The following is a 23,129-nucleotide window of genomic DNA, read 5'->3' on the forward strand; positions in this document are numbered from 1 at the left end:
CAGCCCCTGCGAGTTCTGCCGGGAACTTTCCGGTGCAGATAAGGGGCGGGGACCCGCAGCGCAAGGTGCGGAGGCGGCCGGGAGGGGTGGCTCTGCTTCCCGTCGCCGCTCAGGCGTTGGTCCCCGAGAGCGAGGCGGGCGGCGCGGCCGCGCTGGGCCGGGAAAGGCCGGGCCAGACTGGGGGGGCGCGGGAGTGCCATGCGGGGGGCCCCGGCCGCCCCCTTCCCACCGTGGCCGAAGCCGCTGCTGCTGCTGCTGCTGCTGCTATTGTTGCTGTTCAGCCGGACTCGGCCCCAGGGTGAGTTCTGGAGCGAGCTCGTGTCTCACGCTCGCGAACGCGCCCATCACCCTCCAGGGTGACCCTCAAGTTTGCAGAATGAATGGCAGAGGTCCGGAAGTCACGTTGCTCTCCCAGGCCCCGGAGTAGGGGCCGGGCGATGCGAGGGGATGGGGAATGGGCGGTAGCGAGGTGGGTAGCGAGGCCGGGGTTGGAGGCGCGGGGTAGGGTAAGGGCTTTTGTCCGGGAGTGGGGGGGTAGTTAACAGGATGTGGCTGGTGGGAGGGGAGGAGTTATGCCCAAAGGCTGGGGAGCGGTGGCCAGCGCCCCCTTCCTGCTGCTCTCTTCAGTAAGGGACCCTGAATCGCCCTCCACAGTTGTCAGAAGTTCTGGGGTGTACCCAAGGCTGGGGGAACTGACCCCCTTCCTTGGAACCCTCCTGCCTCCCTCTCCAGGCAGCCCGGGGCCACTGCAGTGCTATGGAGTTGGACCCTTGGGGGACCTGAACTGCTCCTGGGAGCCTCATGAGGACCTAGGAGCCCCCTCCGTGCTGTATGTCCAGAGCCAGAAGTAGTGAGTACAGTAGGGTAACTTGGGGACACTGAAGCCACTCAGGTTCTAGCCTTCTCAGAGGACCCATTCGTCCTGCCCACCCTCACCTCCCAGCCTGACCCCACTCTAGCCCTGAAGTTCCAGATTCCCTCATTTCCTTGCTGGTTACCATGAACCAGTCACTTTCCCTCTCTGAGCCTCTGTTTCTTCCTCTATCAAACGCTGATAATAATGGAACCTGGTTCCCAGCGTTGGTTCTGAGAATTCAGTGAGTTTAGGCACTTGGGAAAGAGAAAATGCTTAATGATTAGAAGCTGTTTTTTATTGTTGTGTGACCTTAGGCAAGTAGCTTAACCTCTCTGAGAACATGGAAAGATAGATCATTTGATCTGGTGCTGGGGATGCAACAGTGAAAGAGACACAGAAAGCCTCATGGAGCCTACAGTCTGAGGGGGTGACTGATACTGCTTCATGATGAATCACACTTGGAAACTCAAATTCATTTCAAATTTGGCTGTGAGAGGAGAGGAAAAGGAGCATTTGAAGATGGGAACTGGCATGGGAGGTTGGTTTTTTTTTTTTTTTAATGGTGGTAAAGTACACATAAAATTTACCCCCTTTTTTCTCAATCTTTTTCTTTTGGCTGTGCTGGAGTTTCTTCGCAGCTCCGAGTCTCTAGTTGCGGCTTGAAGGAGTCTCACTAGTTACGGTGCATGGGCTTAGTTGCCTCTAGGGCATGTAGGATCCCAGTTCCTTGACCAGGAATCCATCCCGCATCCCCTGCTCTGACAGGCAGATTCTGAGCCAATGGACCACCAGGGAAGTCCCCTCAATCTTTTTAAAAGTGTCCAGTTCAGTGGCGTTAAGTACAGTCACACTGTTGTGCAGCCATCACCACCATCCATGTCCAGAAGGGTTTTAATTTGTAGAGAACGAGAAAGTAAGAGGGCTTTCCAGGTGGCGCTGATGGTAAAGAACCCACGGGCCGATACAGGAGATGTACTAGACGTGGGTTCCATCCCTGGGTTGGGGCAATCCCATGGAGGAGGGCAGAGCAACCCACTCCAGTATTCTTTCACTCCCGTATTCTTGCCTGGAGAGTCCCAGGAACAGAAGAGCCTGGCGGGCTGCGGTACATAGAGCTGTAAATCAACTTAGCATGCATGCTTGCATGAGGGAATAAGAGAGAGTCGCTTTTTGTTTGTTTTTGAAGAATAAACAGTCAATTTTATTGGGGTCAGATGAGGACTCCATGAGTCTTGAGGACCTGTGAATCTCTGTTTTCTTCTCGATGTTCTTTCCTGCCTGCTTTGGTAGCCTCATGAGCAGCTGCTCTTTCCGATTGATAGTGGATCTTGGCTTTCTCCTTTCTCTTCTCGTCCAGGGTGGCCGTTACAGCCTGGTCCTTCCAGCCAACCTCATGAGCCAGGCGCCCTAGGCAGACAAACTTCCCAGTTGTGCTTCAGACGCACAACGTTGAGGGCAGCGGGGACCACCATTCGCTTCTTCTTGTTATAGGTTGGTGGGATCCCATCAAACACCTCGAGGCGCTCCAGAGCAGCCTGACCTCGCTTGGTCTTGTGGGGCAAGACGTCTCACACTGTCCGCCAGAAGATGCGGCTGGGGGCTCGGAAGTGGTAGGGGTCATGGGAGGGGTTGGTATTCATCCGCTTGCAGAAAAAGGCCAGGTACTTCAACTTATTTCTGTAGAAATTGCCAGAAATGTTAATGCCCTCACAGCGCACAACCACACCCTTCCGGCCTAGAAGCACCTGCTTGGCCACAATGGCCGCCAGGGGGCCCAGGAGATGGCCTTGGCTGTCAAGCACCAGGACCTGCCCCTCCATCTTCGGCAGCCTCCAGGGAAAGCTTTTTTGTTTTTTTAATGAGGTGAAATTCGCATAAGGTGAAATTAACCATTTGCAAGTGAACAGTTCAGTAGCTGTTAGTACTTCACGCTGTTGTGCAACCAGTGCCTCTATTTCATTCCAGAACATGTCCATTACCCCCGAAAGGAAGTTTCGTCCCTAACAGCAGTCAATCCCTGTCCCCTGACAACTGCTGATCTACTCCATCCCTTTGATTTGCCTGTCCTGGACCTGTCTCATAAGTGGAGTCATGCCTTATGTGGTCTTTGATATCTATATACATTCACTTAGCATGCTTTTCAGGTTCATTATGTTGTAGCATGAACCAGAACGTCATTCCTTTTTTCGCAGCTGAGCAATATTCTATTGTAACGGATATACTGCGTTCATCTACTCACCTGTTGATGGACTCATCTGTTTCCACCGTTGAGCAATTGCAGCGGGTGGTTGTGACTAGCGCTACTGAGAATGTGTGTGTGCACGTTTTTGAGTCCTTCTTTTCAGTTCTTTGGGGGTATATGCCTAGAAGTAAAATCGCTGGGTCATATGGCAATTCTGTTTAACTTTTTGAGGAACCAACTGTTTTCTGCAACAGCTGCACCGTTTTATGTTCCTACCAGCAATGTAAGAGGACCCCAATTTCTCCATATCTTTGCCAGCATATGTGTTTTTGTCTCTGTTTTAATGAAGGCCTTGATTTGAACCTTTGAAATCCAATCCTTTGGGACATCCTCAGCTCCTCTCTCTCTCTAACCCGCGTTCGATCCATCAGCAGGCCTTGCCAACATTATCTAGAATCTGGCACTCCTTACTTCCTCAGCACCCCCTGCATGATCCTGTCCCCATCATCTCTGGCCTGGACCCCACAATCACCTCCTCCCAGGACTCAGGTTTCCATCCTCAGCCCCACAGTCTCTTCTCTACCATGGCATCCAGTGGGCGCCTGTGAACTTCTGCATCAGAGCACTTCCCTCCCCTGTGCATGGCACTCCAGGGCTCCCTGCTCACTCAGGGTAAAAGCCAGAATCCTTCCTGCTGTCATCTGATCAATCTGCTATCACCTCCTTATCCTCGCCTCCTCCGACCTCCGCCGTACTCACTCTATTCCAGGGTGCAAGCCTCCTCCTCACTGTTTCTCAGAAAACTCCAGGCACAGGGGCTTCCCTGCGGTCGTTGTTGTTCAGTCGCTAAGTCACGTCCAACTCTTTGTGACCCCACAGACTGCAGCACGCCAGGCATCCCTGTCCTTCGCTATCTCCCAGAGTTTGCATGTCCATTGAGTCAGGAGTGGGTGATGTTATTTAACCATCTCTTCCCTGGTGGCTCAGTGCTAAAGAATCCACCTGCCAGTGCAGGAGACTCGAGTTCGATCCCTGGTCTGGGAAGATCCCACATGCCACAAAGCTACCAGGCCTGTGTGCCACAACTATTGAGCCTGTGCTTGCGTGTGCTAAGTTGCTTCAGTCGTGTCCGACTCTTTGCGACCCCATGGACGGTAGCCTGCCAGGCTCCTCTATCCTTGGGATTCTCCAGGCAAGAATACTGGAGTGGGGTGCCATGCCCTCCTCCGGAGGATCTGCTCAACCCAGGGATGAAACCTGCATCTCTTATGTCTCCTGCATTAGCAGGCATGTTCTTTATCACTAGCGCCACCTGGGAAGCCCCACTGAGCCTGTGCTCTGGAGCAACTACTGAGCCCACACAGCACAGCTACTGAAGCTGGCGCCCCTAGAGCCCGTGCTCCATAGCAAGAGGACCACGACAATGAGAAGCCCGCACACCACAACTCGAGAGTAGCCCCCACCTGCTGCAACTAGAGAAGAGCCCGTGTGCAGCAACAAAGACCCAGCACAGCCACAAATAAATAAATAAAATTATAAAAGAAAAAGCACCGGGCACAGTTTGGCCTCGGGACCCTTGCCTTGGCTGCTCTTCCTTCTTAAAATGCTCTTCGTTTAGGAAGATCCTTCACGAGCCGTGCACCCACCTCCTTCAGGCCTTTATTCACGTGTCTCACCAGAGAGCTTTCCTGACCACGCTTACTAAAACAGCACTGTCCCTCTTCATCTCAGCACGCCTCATCTTCCTCATCCCGCTGGATCTTTTTTTAAAAAAGTTAATTACTTCTGTATTTTTGGCCTCACTGGGAGGCTTGTGGGATCTTAGTTCCCCTATCAGGGATTGAACCCCGTGCCCCCTGCAATGGAAATGTGGAGTCATAACCTCTGGACAGCCAGGGAAATCCTTTAATTGTTCTTTATATTGCTTTTACCACAATCAATTATATATTTATGTGTGTTTCATCTGCCTCCTCCACTGAAATAGCAGCTCTGGAGAGTGGATCCTTGCCTGCTTTGGTCATAGTCCTATCCTCAGCTTCTACAGCAGGGACTGGCACACAATATGTATTAGCTGACTGAATAGTTGTTTTTGTTGTTGTTCAGTTACTAAGATGGGTTCTTGTTGACCCCATGGACGCCAGGCTCCTCTGTCTTCTACTACCTCCTGGAGTTTGCTCAGATTCATGTCCATTGAGTAGGTGATGCTATCGAACCATCTCATCCTCTGCTGCCCTCTTCTTCTCTTGCCCTCAGTTTTTTCCAGCATCAGGGTCTTTTCCAATGAGTTGGCTCTTTGCATCAGGTGGCCAAAATATTGTGGCTTCAGCTTCAGCACCAGTCCTTCCAATGGCTATTCAGGGTTGATTTCCTTTAGGATTGACTGGTTTGATCTCCTTGCTGTCCAGAGGACTCTGAAGAGTCTTCTTCACCACCACACTTTGAAAGGATCAATTCTTTGGCACTCCGTCTTCTTTATGGTCCAACACTCACAGCTGCACAGGTTAGTACTGGAAAAACCATAGCTTTGACTGTAGGGACCTTTGTCAGCAAAGTGATGTCTGCTTTTTAAACACTGTCTAGGTTTGTCATAGCTGTCATTCTTTTCTTACGAAAAGCAAGCATCTTTTAATTTCATAGCTGCAGTCACTGCAGTGATTTTGGAGCCCAAGAAAATATAGAAGTAAATGTGGATATATATAATAGGTGCTCAATAAATAAAATAACCAATGCTTATATAACATGTATGTGCCCCTGATGCTTGCTATTATTTTCTTTAACGTTTTAATTTGGTTGCATGGGATCTTAGTTGTGGCACGAGGGACCTTCATTGTGGTGCATGGACTCTCTAGTTGTGGCACGAGAGCTCAGTAGTTGCTGCGCTTGGGCTGAGTTGCTCCACAGCCCTTGGGATCTTAGTTCCCCATCCAGGGATGGAACCTGCATCCCTTGCATTGCAAGGTGGATTTTTAATCACTGGACCAGAGGAAGGGCTTCCCAGGTGGCTCAGTGGTAAAGAATCCACCTGCCCATGCAGAAGACACAACAGACTCAGATTTGACCCTGGATCGGGAAGTTCCTCTGGAGGAGGAAATGGCAACCCACTCCTGTCTTCTTGCTTGGAAAATCCCATGGACAGAGCAGCCTGGCGGGCTACAGTCCACAGGGGCGCAAAGAATCAGACAGGACGGAGCAGCTGAGCACGCGTGCATGGCCCATCAGGGAAGTCCTGCTGGCTGTTCTAAAGGCATTTCATATCTCATCTCATTGATTCCCCTCCCCTGTTCAGCCCTTTTCGCAGGCACTTTTATCACTCTCATTTTGTAGGTCAAGAAACTGAGGCACAGAGAAGTTGCTTGCTCAAGGTCACACAGTTCTTAAGCAGAACTAGGACTTGAACCCAGGCAGAGCAGATGTTATCATTAAAGACTCGGGGCCCAGCCTTTTGTCTATCGCCTCTATTTCCCCATCTCTCTTTGCAGCCATTCCAACAAAACCTGGACCGTGGCGGTGCCCACCGGACAGAACTGGGTGACCGTCCCACGGGAACAGCTCACCACATCTGACGAACTCCTTGTCTGGGTGGCCAAGGCTGGCCAGCCTCTCTGGCCCCCAGTCTTTGTGAACCTCGAAACCCGAAGTAATGGGCGGGAGTGTTGGGGATGCTCTGTGTGGGGGGTGGGTGGTCCTGGAGGCCCCTGCTCAATGCATTTCCCCTTCTTCAGTGAAGCCAGATGCCCCCCACCTATACCCTGACGTGGACTTCTCAGAAGATGACCCCCTGGAGGCCATTGTCCAGTGGGCCCCTCCTACATGGCCACCCCATAAGGTCTTGGTCTGCCAGTTTTACTACCGAAGGTGCCAGATGCCCTGGGTGCTGGTGAGTGTCAGGGAACCTTTCCCCCTACCCTACTCTGGTGGGGCCTGGGACATCATTCCCAAATCAGAGATCTAGCCCAGAACTCGTTCCTCACCTGCCCCTGGAGTCTGTCCACATCCCTCACAAAAGGTCTGTACGTGCATCTTGTTCAGCTAAAAAAGGTACCCCCACAAGATAATCTATAAATTCCATGCAGTCCCACTTGGAATTTTTTTTTTTTTTTTTTTTTTTGGCCATGCCATGCACGTTGCAGGATCTTAGTTCCCTGAACAGGGATTGAACCCCGGCTGTCAGCAGTGAAGGCATGGAGTCCTAACCATTGGACAGCCGGGGAATTAATTCCCTTCACTTGGAATTCTTGAGAAACTCAGTGAACTTCCTCAAACACTTTCATTTAATGAATTGTTGTTCAGTCACTAAGTTGTATCCAACTCTTTTCGACTCCATGGACTGCAGCACCCCAGGTTTCCCTGTCCTTCACCATCTCCCAGAGTTTGCTCAAACTCATGTCCATTGACTTGATGATGCCATCCAACAGTCTCATCCTCTGTGTCCCCTTCTCCTCCTGTCTTCAATCTTTCCCAGCATCAGGGTCTTTTCCAATGAGTTGGCTCTTCACATCAGGTGGCCCAAGTATTAGAGCTTCAGCTTCAGCATCAGTCCTTCCAATGGGTATTCATGGTTGATTTCCTTTAGAATGGACTGGTTTGATCTCCTTGCTGTCTCCTCAGATAACTTACATGAACCTTAAAGTAAGAGGTTAACAGCAGGGGACTTCCCTGGTGGTCCAATGGCTAAGATTCCATGCTCCTGATATAGTGTTTAATCTCTGGGCAGGGAATTAGATCCCACATGTTGCAACTAAGACACAGTGCAGCCAAATAAATAAATGAACACTAAAAAAAAAAAAGGTTTATAGCAGATAGTACTTAGCACCTACTGTGTGCCACACAGTGTTGGAGGCTCTTTATCAAATCCTTACAAGAACTCTTTGAGGTAGATGTGTTTTGTGGCTACCCATTTTACAGATGAGGAACAGAGCCTGGTTTTCAATAAACACTTGAAAGTGTTAATAATAAAAGAAGCTCATATTTCCAAGTACCAGCCATGCATCAAGCTAAGCAATCTGCATGGATGATCTTAATGAGGACTCCCGACTTCCCTATATATAGATTATTTTATGATCTCTGTTTCATAGTTGGGGAAACTGAATCTCAGAGAGGTTAAGCAACTTTCCTAAGCTCACACACAGCAAAAAAAAAAAAAGGACAAAAGCTCCAGAGCAATGGGACCCCAGGAGTTGGGGAGCCTGCCCAAACGTTAAGAGCACAATCCCAAAGTTGCATGTATCTTTCATCTCATATCTCATTGGTCAAAACGTAGTCACATTGTCTCACCTGATTGCAAGGGAGACTGGGAAATGTGGTCTTTATTCTTGATACATGGTCCTGACAGATACTCAAGGTTTCCAAAAGAAGCAGCCGAGAATGGGTATTGGGGGTAACCAACTATCTCAGTCACAGCTTGGGGTGCAAAACACCACAAGGTAGGGTAGACTTGTTTTCATTGGGAATATTCATGCAGTTCAGAACAGTGCTAAGATACAAACGTTGAAATCCTACTGCCTGGGAATGAATCTCAGCTGTCGTACTCACCAGCTCTGTGACCTTGGGTATGTCACTTTCCCTCATTGACCTTAGTTTTCCTCATCTGTAAAATGAGAACAATAATAGAATTTCCCACCTACTGCTATAGCTGGCACAAAGGATAATCAAATTGTCTCTTTTTGCCAGGGATTATCCCAATTTTAAAACTGAAAGCCCTGTGTCCTGAGAACCCACTCTGTCTCCCAGGCAAAGCAAGACAGTACTGGTCATCCGATTGGCAGCTAAGGGCTTCCCAGCTGGCTCAGTGGTAAAGAACAGGAGATGCAGGAGACATGGGTTCTATCCCTGGGTCAGGAAGATTCCCTGGAGAAGGGCATGGCAACCCACTCCAGTATTCTTGCCAGAAAAATCACATGGACAGAGGAACCTGGTGGGCAACAGTCCAGGAGATCCCAAAGAGTCGGACAGGACTGAAGTGACTGAGCACACACATTGACATATGAAAGGTCAACTTTCAATTCAGCCTTCACCCTCATCGCTCACATGTCACTCCCCCAGCTGGAACCGGAAGTGAAGTCTATACCTCTGATGCCCATTGAGATCCAGGACCTGGAACTGGCCACTGGCTACGAGATGTTCGGCCACTGCCAAGTGGACAAAGAGGAGGATCTTTGGGGCGAGTGGAGCCCCATTCTGCCCTTCCAGACACCACCCTCTGGTGAGGATCTCTGGGCTTCCCATCTTTTCCTCTCCTGGAAATCTGGCCATCACGCCATTCCCATTTGTCTCTTCTTTTTCCATCCTCACCAGCTCCAAAAGATGTGTGGATCATGGGGAACATCTGCGGGGCACCGGGTAGACAGGAACCCCTGCTTCTGTGGAAGGTGAGTTGTGAAGACCCGTTTCTCTGCCCATGTCAGGAAACCCTGGATAACAATGCTGCAGTGACTTACTTGGTGGTCCAGCGGTTAGGACTCCGAGATTTCACCCCCAAGGTCGTGGGTTCAATCCCTGATCGGGGAACTAAGATCCCACAAGCTGCCTGCTGCTGCAAAATCAAAAACACCCCAAAACCAAAAAACAATGATGTAAACAAAATGGAGGCTGCTTCAGGGCTTCAAGGAGGGGGATCATCAGGGAGGTCCTGGCATGGTGCTGGGCTCAGAGCAAGACTCCACTAATGGTGACTGAGAAAGTAGGGGATCTGAGCTGAGACTTGAGGATGGCTACGAGTGTTCCAGGCAGGGGGGGATGCTGGGTGCAAAGATTTAGAAGCAATACAAGGCTCAGCTCCACAAAGTATAGCCGGGTATGCTAAGGGCTTTGATGTTCTTATCAAAAGGGCATTGTAGGGACTTCTCTCATGGTCCAGTAGCTAAGAATCTGCCTATCAGTTCAGGACACGAGTTCAGTCCCTGGGCTGGGAAGGTCCCACATACCCTGGGGCAACTAAGCCCTCATGCCCCTGATCCCATGCGCTGCAATAAAAGAAGCCACCACAGTGAGGAACCCGAGCACCGCAACTAGAGTAGTCCCCGCTCGCAGCAACTAGAAAAAGCCAGAGTCCAGGAACAAAGATCCAGAACAGCCAGAAATAAAATAGATAAGTAAATAATTTTAAAGGGTGGGGGGCGGCGGCATTGTAGGGATTTCCTGGTGGTTCAGTGGCTAAGACTCTGAGCTCCCAATGCAAGGCACCTGGTTTCGATCCCTGGTCAGGGAACTAGATCCTGTATGCTAAAAGACCCCACTTACTGCAGTGAAAATTGAAGATTCCATGTGCCTCAACTAAGACCTGGTGCAGCCAAATAAATAAATAAATATTTTTTAAAAACAAAAACAGGGCTCGTGAGATGACAGACAAGAATGAAACAGTTCTCACTGACCCAAGTCTGTTAACCGCCTAGTCGGTTCCATGCATTGCAAGGCCCTGACTCACAGTAAACATGGTGAGAAACCAAAAACAGGGCTCTCACTTTCTTGGGCCACACGATCTGATAATATCACTAACTGTAACCATGCATAATATTTCCAGAGCACTTACTGTGTGCCAGGTCCTGGCCTATACACTTATTTATATTGACAAACTTCACAGATGAGAAAATGAGATATAGAGAGGTTGCCCCACACCATAACTGGTACATGGCAGAGCTGATGTTTATTGGCTTTCAAAGCATAATTCACAGTTTCACTACCTTTATTTTATTTATTTAAATTTTTTTTTCACTTTTTTTGGCCATGCTCCAGGGCCTGTGGGGTCTTGGTGCCCTGACGAAGGATCAAACTTGTGCTTCTTGCATTGTAAACATGGAATCTTAATCACTGGACCACCAGCGAAGTCCCTCAGTGTCCCTGTTTTATGACACATACCTTGTAATGCCCCTTTACTATACTGAAATGAAGTACATAGTTCAGGGCTTCCCTGGTGGCTCAGTGGTAAAGAACCTGCCTGCCAATGCAGGAGAAAGGGATTCGGTCCCTGATCTGGGAAGATCCCACATGCAACTGAGCAACTAAGCCTGTGTGCCACAACTGTTTAGCCTGTGCTCTAGAGCCCAAGAGCCACAGCTGAGCCCATGTGTCGCAGCTGCCGAGGCCTGTGTGCCTAGAGCCTGTGCTCCACAAGGGCAGCCACCGCAGTGAGGAGCCCAAGTGCCGCAACTAGTTGGCCCCACTGTCTGCAACTAGAGAAAAGCCCGTGAAGCAGCCAAGCTCCGTTACAGCCCCAAATAAATAATACACAAATAAAATTATAAAAAAGAAATAGAGTTCTTATAACCCATATATATATATATACATTTTAAAATGTATAAATACAGTGTATTGTGTTATAACATACAGTATACAGTGTATTGTAACATTCAGTAGAAAATAAAGGGGAAACAAGGCTACTACATAATGGCAAAAGTGTTCAGTTCACCAGTGTGACAGGCGTACTAAATCTGTACCTACCTGGTAGGGTTGTGTTAGTCTCTTAGTGGTGTCCGACTCTTTGTGGGCCCACGGACTGTAGTCCGCAAGGCATCTCTGTCCATGGTATTCTCCAGGCAAGAATACTGAAACGGGTTGCCATGCCCTCCTCTGGGGAATCTTCTCACCCAAGGATCGAACCCGGGTCTCCTGCATTGCAGGCAGATTCTTTACCATCTGAGCCACCAGGGAAGCTCCATGTACCTCATAACATAGCTTTAAAAGACATAAAGTAAAAGTTGACAGAACTACTCTATGAATTCACAACCGTTGTGGGAGATTTTTAATGTACTCCTCTAAGGAATTCCATAACAAGCAGATGGAAAACAAGTCAAGATCTAGCAGCTCTGAACATGGGAGTAGCAGACAGCCAAGTGGACTCACATAGGAAACATTCGAACATGCATTCTTTCCATTCCAAACAGGACATTTACCAGAGTCGTCCACATGCCAGGCTATTGAGCCACTTTCCCAGGACTTCAAAGGGATGAGACAAGGCAAGACACGTTGAGAAACTCTCTGATCAGAACACAGATCATACTGGAAATTGATAATCACAACTGCCTGGAGAGTCCCTATATGTTCAGAATATTTTAACATTCAGTGAATATTAAAACCAGGTCCCCAAAGGTTTTGTATTTATTCACCAAATGGTGTTTGGTCTTAGGATCAGCTAAAATTGCTAGATTTTTTTATCTACAGAAGTTTCCAGTTGGGATGACATTCTAAAGTCACAGGGAGGTAGGACAACTTTTTGTTTCTAGGAGAGGGTAGTGTCCCTGGCTCTTGAGCATCAAATACCAATCATTGAGGCAACCAGATATTCTCACAAGTTTCCCCAAAGGACTCTGGAAGGTACCATCCTCTTTGCTACACATAACCACTCTGTACAACAGTGGGAATTTGCAGTCCCTAAGAACCACACAGGACAGAATGGGGTAAGGTGAGTGAGGCAGGGTTATATAAGTGCGTGGCCAGATTTTGTCTTTACTTAAAATATTTTTTTAGAAATCACTTTATTTCCTCTTGTTTTTGAAAATTTATTTTTGGCTGCACTGGGTCTTTGTTGCTGCATGTGGGCTTTGTCTAGTTGCAGAGAGCAGGGGCTGCTCTCTAGTTGCTGTGCATGAGCTTCTCCTTGCAGTGGCTTCTCTTCTGGTGGTGCACAGGCTACAGACAGCTTGAGTGGCTGCAGCTCGTGAGCTCACCAGCTGGCAGCTTGCTGGCTCTACAGTGAGCAGGCTTCAGTAGTTTTGGCCCATGGGTTTAGTTGCTTCACGGCATCTGGAATTACCCCGGACTAGGAATCGAATCCATGTTCCCCATATTGGCAGGCGGATTCTTACTCACTGCACTACCAGGGAAGTCCCTTACTTAAAATCTTGATAATTTGTTTGTCATGGTTTTTTTTTTTTTTGGCATTAATTTTGATTGATTAAAATACTATGTTACAACAAAGTTCTACTGTAGAACAGAGAACTATATTCAATATCCCGTGATAAACCATTATGGAAAAGAGTATGAAAAAGAATGTGTGTATATATGTGTGTGTGTGTGGGGGGGGTGTCACTTTGCTTACAGCAGGAATTCACACAGCTTCATAAATCAACTATACTTCAGTAAAAATAAATTTTAAAAATATTGCATTAAAATATAATTTATCTTGATTGGATTTTTGGTATCCTTTCTTGTTTTGCACCCTAGTTCTGGCTCACGAGCTGTATTCTAATCTCACTTCTGCTGTTGAGCCCCTCTGAGACTTGGTTTTCTCACTTGCACCGTGAAAAAAAAAAGAACCCACCTGCCAGTGCAGGAGATACAGGTTTGATCCCTGGGACAGGAGGATCGGCCTGGAGAAGGAAATGGCAACCCACTCCAGTATTCTTGCCTGGAAAAATCCCATGGACAGAGGAACCTGGCTGGCTACACTCTATGGGGTCACAAAAGAATCGGACATGATTCTTCAGGACTAAACAACGGTGAAACCAACAAAAATGTTTCACTGATGGGTTTATCCAGTGACCTCACTGAGATGCACAGTATGTGCCTGATAAGGAGAGAGAGTCACCCCTCCTTCCCCTCATCCTTCAGGCTTCAGGGCTCTGCATGCAGGTGACCTACAGAGTCTGGATCCAGGTTAAAGATCAGGAGGCGATCCAGGAGGAGACACCCTACTGCAACTTCTCCATCCCCCCCCAAGCGGAGTGGGTAGGGGTGTCTGCCGTGAATGCCACAAGCTGGGAGTCTCCTACCAACCTCTCTCTGACCTGCTTGGGTAAGAGGCTGTGAAATTCGTTTGTGAGATGCCCTGGAGGCGCAAGTGGAGACTTCCCAAGTAGACAGGTGAGATTTCTCCTCCCCAACCTCCAGGTCCAGACTTTGCCCCCCATGGCGTGGAGGTCAGGAGCATCTCTGGAAACGCAGAGCTGCTGGTGACTTGGCAACAGGAGCCTGGAGAGCTGCAGGAGCACGTGGTGGACTGGATCCGAGATGGCGACCCCTCGGAGGACCTCCGTTGGGTCCGGCTTCCTCCTGGGAACCTCAGTGCGGTGTTGCCAGGTGAGGCCGAAGGGCACCTGGATTCCCATTGCAGCTGCTGGAGAACAGGAGAGGCCAGATTTGCAGAGGAGGGTCAAGTATTATTAATTCATGCAAGAACTATTCATTGACTACCCCCTGGGGGCCAAGCCCTGTTCTAGACACTGGTACACAAAGATGAGCTTCCCCGGTGGCTCAGCAGTAAAGAATCTCCTGCAGTGCAGGAGATGCAGGCTCAGTCCCCAGGTTGGGACGATCTTCTGGAGAAGGAAGTGGTACCCACTCCAATATTCTTGCCTGGGAAATCCCCTGGGCAGAGGAGCCTGGAGAGCTGCAGTCCGTGGGGTCACAAGAGTTGGACACGACTTAGCAACTAAACAACAACAAACACAGTGATGGCAGCTGAGGTGTATTGGCCTTTCCATCAGCATGAAATCATTCAGTCTTCCTTATAAAGCAGGTTTCTGCTATTATCATGAAGATAAAGAAAAAGGCTCAGAGAGGTTAAGCAACTCCCCTGAGGCCATACAGCAAGTATGTGGTGGAACCAAGATTTGAACCACGTAGTCAGGTTCCTAAAGCCAAACCCTGAACTGTATCACTGTACTGTCCTCTCAACAGCATCCCTACCCTCATCCCCACCAACATCTCCATCCTCATCTTGTAGGGCTGGCAACCATTGGAACAAAACCCACATACCCCTGTGATGCAATTTGTTGTTGAGTTGCTAAGTTGTGTCCGACTCTGCCAGGCTCCTCTGTCCACGGGATTTTCCAGGCCCGAATACTGGCGTGGGTTGCCATTTCCTTCTCTAGGGGATCTTCCTGACACAGGGATCGAACTTGCGTCTCCTGCATTGCAGGAGGGTTCTTTACTGCTGAGCCACCAGGGAAACCCCTGTAATGTAACTGGGGCAAAGTAAATCAGGGTAAGGCGGAGGAGGGAAGAATTTATTTTAGGGGAAAAAAAGAAGTCTCTCTGGGAAAGTGGCTTAAACTAAGACCTGAAGGATCCATGAGGATGTCTAAGGGAAAAACAAGAGGGGACAAACAGTCCAAAGGCTCTGAGGCAGAAATGTGCCTTATGTGTTCGAGTGACAGTGGGGAGGCCTGTGTGGCTGGAGTAGAATGAGCAAAGGGGAAAGTGGGAGGAGGTGAGGGCAGGGAGGGGCAGAGCAGAATGTGCAAAGCCTTGTGGCTCATGGAGAAGATTTTGATTTTTTCTGCTGGTGAGGCGGGAGCCACACGGTTCTAAGCAGAGGAAGGGTGTGTCCTGACTCGGTTGCTCACAGGTGCCCCCTGGCTGCTGTGGGAGGAACAGACTGGGAAGGTGAGGGCTGGAATTGAGGAACCCAGAAGAGACTGTGGGCTTCCCCGGTGGCTTAAACAGTGAAGAATCTGCCTGCAGTGCAGGAGACCTGGGTTTAGTCTCTGGGTCTGGAAGATTCCTTGGAGAAGGGACTGCTGACCCACTCCAGGATTCTACCCTGGAGAATTCCGTGGACAGAGAAGCCTCGCGGGTTACAGTCCATGGGGTTGCGAAGAGTCGGATATGACTGAGGGAGTAACACTTTCCCTTTCAGAAAGAACTGTATTTGCTCCTTCTGGGAGGGAACAGAGGAAGGGAGAGAAGCAGGCAGGTTCTTGTTGGGGAGTCTTACAGCAGAATTTTGGGGACCTATTTAGATCTGTTGTACCTGACATGCTCCTCTAAGTGGGATTGTCCATGGGACTGTCAGATACTCAAGTCTCAAATCTAGCAATAAGTTCTAGGCTGAGATTTAACACTGGGGAGTCTGTCCTTAGTGTAAAGAATTTGGGATAGCCTAAGAAGGTGTCAAGTGAGAGACTCAGGATAAAGTCCCAAGACTATAAGTATATATGGACAGAAGAAGAGGAGCCCCAGTTTTGGAAAATTCCCAGTTGAGGAAGGCTATATGGCACCACAGGTTTTGAGAAGGGATTTCAGGAGCCTTATTTCCTGTGATGGATGATGTCAGGCCCCCACTCAGAGCCCAGAGTTTATCTCCCAGTCTCTGGCACCTGCATTCCTGACCTGAGGGCTTTTTCTGGCCTGAAGCATCTTGCCTGCCTAGACAGCTGAAGTGCCTGGGAATCAAGGCCCCTCAGATGCAGCCCTTCACCAATGACTGATAATGGTCGATGGAGAAATACCCCAACTCCCTCCCTCCTTGGGTGGGATGGAGTTCAGGATTGTCAGCTCTTCTGCCACCCACAGGGCAGCAGTGGGACTGAGCCTTGTCTGCTCATATTGGGAACTTGATCTCTAACGCAGTTGCCTGGTGTCTTTCCTTCCCTGCTTCCTTTCCCCACTGCCCTAGTGGTGTTTCCTATGGTTACCTACCAGGTAAATTACTTTTCCTCAAACCCTTGTAGCAGAGTGTCCCTCTGGAGACACAAATGAAGATTCCTTACAAAATAAGAAACGCGTTGGGGAGGGGAGCCAGCTCTAACTGGTCTTTTCTCCTGCCCTACTCAGTGGATTTCAAGGAAGGGGTCCCTTACCGAATCACGGTGACCGCGATCTCTCCTCAGGGCTTGGCCCCGGCCCCCTCCGTCTGGAAGTTCAGAGAGGAGCTAGGTAAGTGGTGGGCTTGGAGGACGGAGGGTTCTGAAATCCTGGCAGAACTTGACCCACTGACTCTCTCTCTCCAGTACCGTTATCGGGGCCAGTGGTCTGGCGAATCCAGGATACCCCCTCAGGGACCCCTGCTGTAGCGTGGGAAGAGGTCCCAAGGCAGCAACTTCGGGGCCATCTCACCCACTATACCCTGTGTACACAGAATGGAATCAGGCCTTCTGTCTGCAAGAACGGTGAGCTCCACTGCCTCTGCCCCAGCCCCCATCAGACCCACCCATCAGTCTACCCCTCCCCTTGCCCCCAGATGGGACCTTTTGGCTCCCTCTCAGCCCCTACGAGAAAACCTGATGTCATGGTTTCCCTAGTGGGTAATAACCCTGGTGGCTATCAGTGTAATAGACTGTCATGTGGCCATTTAAAATGAAGAGTCCGATCTATATTTATTGACATTGAAAGATGCCTGTCATATTTTATTAAGTGAAAAAAGATAAAAGGATTATAAAACTCTGTGGGATGGTTCTACTTTTATACAATAAACCCAGCACTGAGCAAAGCAGAGACACAACTATGAAAAGAAATTCCTCCACAGCATCAATAGGGATTTTAGAATTACATATGATTTTTATTTCTTTTTTATACCTTTGAATGTAGGCTAAATTTTTCCTCTGAGCACAAATTCCTTTTAAAAGTACCTTTCTTATTTTTGGCTACTCTGGGTCTTCGTCGCTGCTTGCTAGCTTTCTCTAGTTGCGGCAGTTCATGGGCTTCTCATCACAGCGGCTCCTTTTGGTGTGGAGCACAGGCTCTGAGGTGCTCAGGCTTCAGTCGTTGTGGAGCGTGGACTTAGTCACTCTGCAGCACGTGGGATCTTCCTGGACCAGGGATCAAACCTGTGTCCCCTGCTTTGGCAGGCAGATGCTTAACCGCTGGACCATCAGGGAAGTCCCTAAATTATCTTTATTACCCTTTCCCCCACAGTCCCATTGAGATATAATTGACAAACACACTGTGTATGTTTAAGGTGTACATTGTAATGGTTTGACTTATAAATATTGTGAAATAATTCCCAATATAAATTTCGTTAACATCCATCATCTCATACATACATATCATAAAAAGTTAAAAAAGTAATAAAAATTCAAAATATTCTTTTCTTCTGATTACCAAAGTTATCTGTTCTTGTTTTAAAAACTGACACACTGGGGCTTCCCTAGTGGCTCAGTGGTGAAGAATCCACGTGCCAATGGAGGAGGCAAGGGTTCGATCCCTGATCCGGGAAGATCCCACATGCCTCGGAGCAACTGTCTGTGTGCCACAACTCTGAGCCTGTCCTCTAGAACCAGAGAGCCTCAACTTCTGAGCCCACATGCTGCAGCTACTGAAGCCCGATTACCTAGAGCCCATGCTCCACAACAAGAGAAGCCTCCACAATGAGAAGTCTGTGCTCCACGACTAGAGAGTAGCCCCTGCTCGCCACGGCTAGAGAAAACCCGCTCAGCAACAAAGACCCAGCACAGCCAAAAATAAAGAAATAAAAGGATTTTAAAAATTGACAAAGGAGTATGTATACTCAAATGTATCAGCATTGTCATCACTTCAGTGATACTGATCACGCAGCTTCCATATTTTGCCCTGTGTACCTTAACACAAAGATGGGAGTTGTATTTTTTTGTGTGTTGTTTTTGAGTTGTGTTGTCTGAAAATTTTAAACTTCTTTACTGGAGAAAATTTCAAGTGAAAGCAGTGTAGCAAACCCTTGTGCACCCACCATCCGGTTTCAGTAGTGAACTGCATTTAATCATCCTTCTTTCAGTGTATCCCCCACACTTTTTACCTAGTGTGTCTTTGGTGTCATTTCACCCTTAAATAATTTGGTACTTCTGCCTTTGTCTCTAACTGATAAAGCCTATTTTTTTTTAAACATAGTTACTTTGCCATAACTGCACTTTGCATGAGTACATAGATATCACTGGGTTAAAAATCATGTATATTTATGTGTGGTTCAGTTGCTAAATTATGTCTGATTCTTTGCGACCCCAGGGACTGCAGCATGCCAGGCTCCCCTGTCCTTCATGTCTTCCGGAGTTTGCGCAGATTCATGTCTGTTGAGTGGGTGATGCCATCTAACCGTCTCATCCTCTGCTCCCCTTTCTCCTTTTATGAGTACATGTACCTATTATTATTATTAAAAGAGAACCATGTTATAGGCCCCTAAAGCTTATGACTGATGTTTTGCAGCTCTCTCTTTCTCCTCGATGTTTTAGCTTAGATATCTTTATATGGCATATTCAGTTAAAAAGCACACAAAAACAGGGAATTCCCTGGTGGTCCAGTGGTAAGGACTTGAGAGAAGAATTTGGGGGACCCATTTGGATTTGTTGCACGTGACATGCTCATCCAAGTGGGATTGTCCATGAGATGGTCAGATACTCAAGTTTCAGATCTAGCAATAAGTTCTAGGCTGAGATTTAACCCTGCAGTCTGTCCTTGGTGTAAAGAATTTGAGACAGCCTGAGAAGGGCGTCGAGTGAGAGATTAAGGATCGAGTTCCAAGACCATAGGAATAGGAGCCCCGTTCTGGAAAATTCGCAGTTGGGGAAGGCTATATGGCACCACAGATTTTAAGAAAGGATTTCAGGAGCTTTATTTACTGTGATGGGTGGCATCAGGGGCCCCACTCAGAGCCCAGAGTTTATCTCCCAGTCTCTGGCACCTGCATTCCTGGCCTAAGGGCTTTTTCTGGTGTGAAACATTTTGCCTGCCTCAACAGCTGGAAGTGCTGGGGAATCAAGGCCCTTCAGTTGCAGCCCTTTATCAATGACTGACAATAGTTGATGGACAAGTGGTTAGGACTCTTAGAGCTGAAGGTCTAGGTTCAATCCCTGGCAGGGGAACGAAAATCCCACACCTGTAAGGCATGGTCAAAGAAGTAACCACAACATTTCTGGGAGGTGGAGATGTATTCCCCTGGTCTGAAGCAAATTTCCCTTCACTGGAACCTGTGTATTCCGAGGGATATGATATTCATGGCATTCTTTTATTTATTCCAATATACACTTGACCCTTGAACAACACATTTAAACTGTGCGGGTCTAGTTATACATGACTTTTCTCCATAGTAAATTTTAACAGTACTGTCTATGGTTGGTTGGATCTGCTGATGTGGAACTAGGAATTACAGAGTGTGTGTTAGCTGCTCAGTTGTGTCTGACTCTTTGCGACCCCATGGACTGTAGCCCACCAGGCTTCTCTGTCCATGGAATTCTCCAGGGAAGAATACTGGAGTGGGTAGCTATTCCCTTCTCCAGGGGATCCTCCCCACCCAGAGACCAAACCCAGGTCTCCTGCATTGCAGGCAGATTCTTTGCCATCTGAGCCACCAGGGAACCCCTATTGAGGAACACAGATAAGGAGGGCATCCCTTGTGACTCAGTGGTAAAGAACCTGCCTGCCAGTGCAAGGGATGCTGGAGGTTTGAGTTCAATCCGTGGGTCGGGAAGACCCCCTGGAGGAGGAAATGGTTACCCACTCCAGTATTCTTGCCTGGAGAATTCCATGGACAGAGGAACCAGGTGGGCTACAGTCCATGGGGTCGCAAAGATTCAGACTTGACTCAGCAGCAGCAGCAGCAGCAGCACAGACAAGGAGGGCAGACTATAAATTATACTGTACTCGGATTTTTAACAGAGTTAAGAGTTGACACCCCTAACCCCTGCCTTGTTCCAAGGTCAACTGTATATCATTTTTTAGTGCTTTCTATGTGCCGGGCACTGACTAGAGTTGGACACGACTCTAGGAATATGGCCCTCGTGGCCCTAACTTTCTCATGAGGGACATGCAGGCATAGATAAAGTAAATACTATCTATGCAGTGTGTTAGATGATGGTAAGTGCTGGGCAGAGGAATCACGTAAGGAAGATGAATGGAGAAGCAAGTGCTGTTTTAATTGGTTGGGGTAGGGGGGAGCAGTCAGGAAAGTTCTCACTGAATAGGTGACCTGTGAGCAAAGAGCTGAAGGAGGGGAGGAGGGAACCGTGTGGCTCTTTGGGAGAGAGTGTTACAGATGGCATGGCATGTGCAAAGGTCCTGAGGCAGGACTTGACTGCCTCCCTCACTTCTCTGGATATGTCCTTTAGTGACTGGCAGCACCCGAACCATCACCCTGCCTGACCTTCACTGGGGTCCCTGCAAGCTGTGGATGACTGCCTCCACCATCGCAGGACAGGGCCCACCTGGTCCAAGCCTCCAGTTTCACCTACCAGGTAGGGGTCTGGGGTGGGACTGCTATGGGAGGGGGCCCTGTTCCCCTGGAGGGGGGTTATATAATCCTTACTGAACTTCATTGGGTAGACAACCTTTTGACTTGATGCATTTTGATGCTCCTAAGTACTGCTGTGGGTTAACAGGCAATGTGTGTCTTTGACCCTTTCACCCATCCCTGACCTTGACCTTCTCCCACTCTCACTCTGAGACGCCCCCTACCGATTCATGAGTGCATGCTCAGTCGCTGAGTCGTGTCTGACTCTTAGTGACCCCATGGACTATAGCCCACCGGGCTCCTCTGTCCATGGGATTCTTCAGCACGAATGCTGGAGTGGGTTGTCATTTCCTTCTCCAGGGGATCTTCTCAATCCAGGGATCGAAACCGAGTTCTCTGCATCCCTTGCACTGGCAGGCAGATTCTTTACCACTGGGCCACCTGAGAAGCCCTCACCTCTTCATGAGTCCTGCCCATTTATCCACTTCCTTACCTGTTCCCTGCCCCACCCATGAGCCTTCCTTGGGCCCTCCCAGCCTTCTTGGTGTCCAAATGTTCTTCTGCCCCTCCCCCTTGCCCTCCAGATAACACCCTGAATTGGAAAGTTCTGTCAGTTGTCTTTCTGCTGTGGGGTTTGCTCCTGACCGGCTGTGGTGTGAGCCTGGCCACCTGCGGAAGGTGAGGCAGTCAGACACACGGGTCTCTGCCCAGGTGGGGAGGGCAGCTGGGCATCACTGAGCTTGGCTTGGCAGGGGGGCGGGGGGGCAGGGGCTTCGGGGAGAAGGGGATGATGCTTCACAGCTCTGGGACATTCCTGGACCTTGCCATGTGGGCATGAGTATCTAGCCACCTGGCTTCCCTGCCCTGACTCCTGACCTGCTTGCCAGGTGTGTCCACCTGCAGCACAAGATACTGCCCCACTGGGTCTGGGAGAAGATTCCTGACCCTGCCAATAGCAACTTCAGCCTGCCGCACATGAAGGTGAGTGAAAAGCCTGGCTCCTCGGGGCCCTCTAGGGGGTTGGGGAAAGCTGGACAGTAGGGGATAGTTGAGAACTAGGGTGGGGGGGTATGAGGGGAAGGGGCTTCCCAGGATTTAGTGGTAAAGAATCCACCTGCCAATGCAGGAGACGTGGGTTTGATCCCTGGGTCGGGAAGATCCCTGGAGAGGGCATGGCAACCCACTCCAGTATTCTTGCCTGGAGAATCCCATGGACAGAGGAGCCTGGCAGTCCATAGGGTGGCAGAGTGAGACACGACTGAAGCAACTTAGCATACACACTCACAGGTACAAGGGGAAAAATCTCGGCCTCTTCTCTCCCCAGGAGGTGCCCCAGGCCCAGCCCCCTGGTGACTCACCCATCCTGGAAGTGGAGGAAATAGAGCAGGTTCCAGTTCAGGAGCCTCCCCAGCCCTTGGCACCACTGGACTCTGGGTATGAGAAACACTTCCTGCCCACACCTGAGGAGCTGGGCCTTCTGGGCCCCACTGCAGGCTCCAGGCTACGGCCTGAACCAACCTCAGGAGAGGAGAGGGGAGCTCCTTTGACAGATGAAGACATAGAGGCTCAGAGCTGAGTCACTTGTCTGAGGACACCCAGCCAAGGAAGAGCTGAGACTAAAGGACCCCTACAGAGAAGGGCCTGGCCCTATAGCGAAAATGTGGATGGATGAGGGAGCAAAGGAAAAATATGTGATATCCAGAGTGGCAGCTACTCCCCAGATCTGTCCTGCTGCTATAACAGAACTGTAGTCGGATGCACTCCCAGCCTCCCTTGCAGCTAGGTGTAACCCCGGACTGAGTTCTCACCGGTGAAACATAAGCAGAGGTGACGTGCCAACGCTGGGTCTGGGGGGGGACTCCTCCACATTCCTTTCCCTTTCCCATGAGCTGGAGCATTGATATGCCCTGTGATACAGCTTTGACCACACCCAAGATGAAGGCAGCACAAGAAACAAAGAAAACAAGGGTTTCCAAGTGATCCCATAGAAGTGTCCAAAGAAATATTTTTTTCACTTTTGATAGCTACTCTAACTTGAGATCTTTTTGTTAGAGCAGCCATACCTATTTAACTGACTGAATCTTTGCTTCTAGCAGAGTCAAGCCCTCCACTTCCCACCAGCAGACGGTCAGGTGGTCGTCGGCCAATAACGCACACACTCATGCTGTCCGAATGCTTAACATTTTATTTTCAAGTATAAAAGGCTTTGTCACAGAAGAGGGCCAGGGTCACAGGCAGCG

At 49.1% G+C, this 23,129-nt stretch overlaps 1 protein-coding gene and 1 pseudogene across 1 annotated transcript; one reads left to right on the forward strand and one right to left on the reverse strand.

The window, feature by feature from the left end:
• The first annotated feature begins 93 nt into the window (after nucleotides 1–93).
• On the forward strand, nucleotides 94–22,910 carry IL27RA (interleukin 27 receptor subunit alpha). Its single transcript, XM_040240909.1, has 14 exons — nucleotides 94–298; nucleotides 733–850; nucleotides 6,518–6,675; nucleotides 6,761–6,915; nucleotides 9,081–9,240; nucleotides 9,333–9,406; nucleotides 13,584–13,767; nucleotides 13,863–14,051; nucleotides 16,530–16,631; nucleotides 16,706–16,864; nucleotides 20,768–20,893; nucleotides 21,474–21,567; nucleotides 21,777–21,870; nucleotides 22,214–22,910. Exons 1-14 carry the CDS (start codon nucleotides 199–201, stop codon nucleotides 22,463–22,465), a joined length of 1,965 nt encoding a protein of 654 aa, XP_040096843.1. The 5' UTR covers nucleotides 94–198; the 3' UTR covers nucleotides 22,466–22,910.
• Nucleotides 2,040–2,681, reverse strand: LOC120864084 (annotated as a pseudogene).
• Nucleotides 22,911–23,129: the final 219 nt, after the last annotated feature.

The sequence above is a fragment of the Oryx dammah genome, unplaced genomic scaffold (assembly GCF_014754425.2).
Source record: "Oryx dammah isolate SB20612 unplaced genomic scaffold, SCBI_Odam_1.1 HiC_scaffold_5, whole genome shotgun sequence".
Classification (NCBI taxonomy): Eukaryota; Metazoa; Chordata; class Mammalia; order Artiodactyla; family Bovidae; genus Oryx; species Oryx dammah.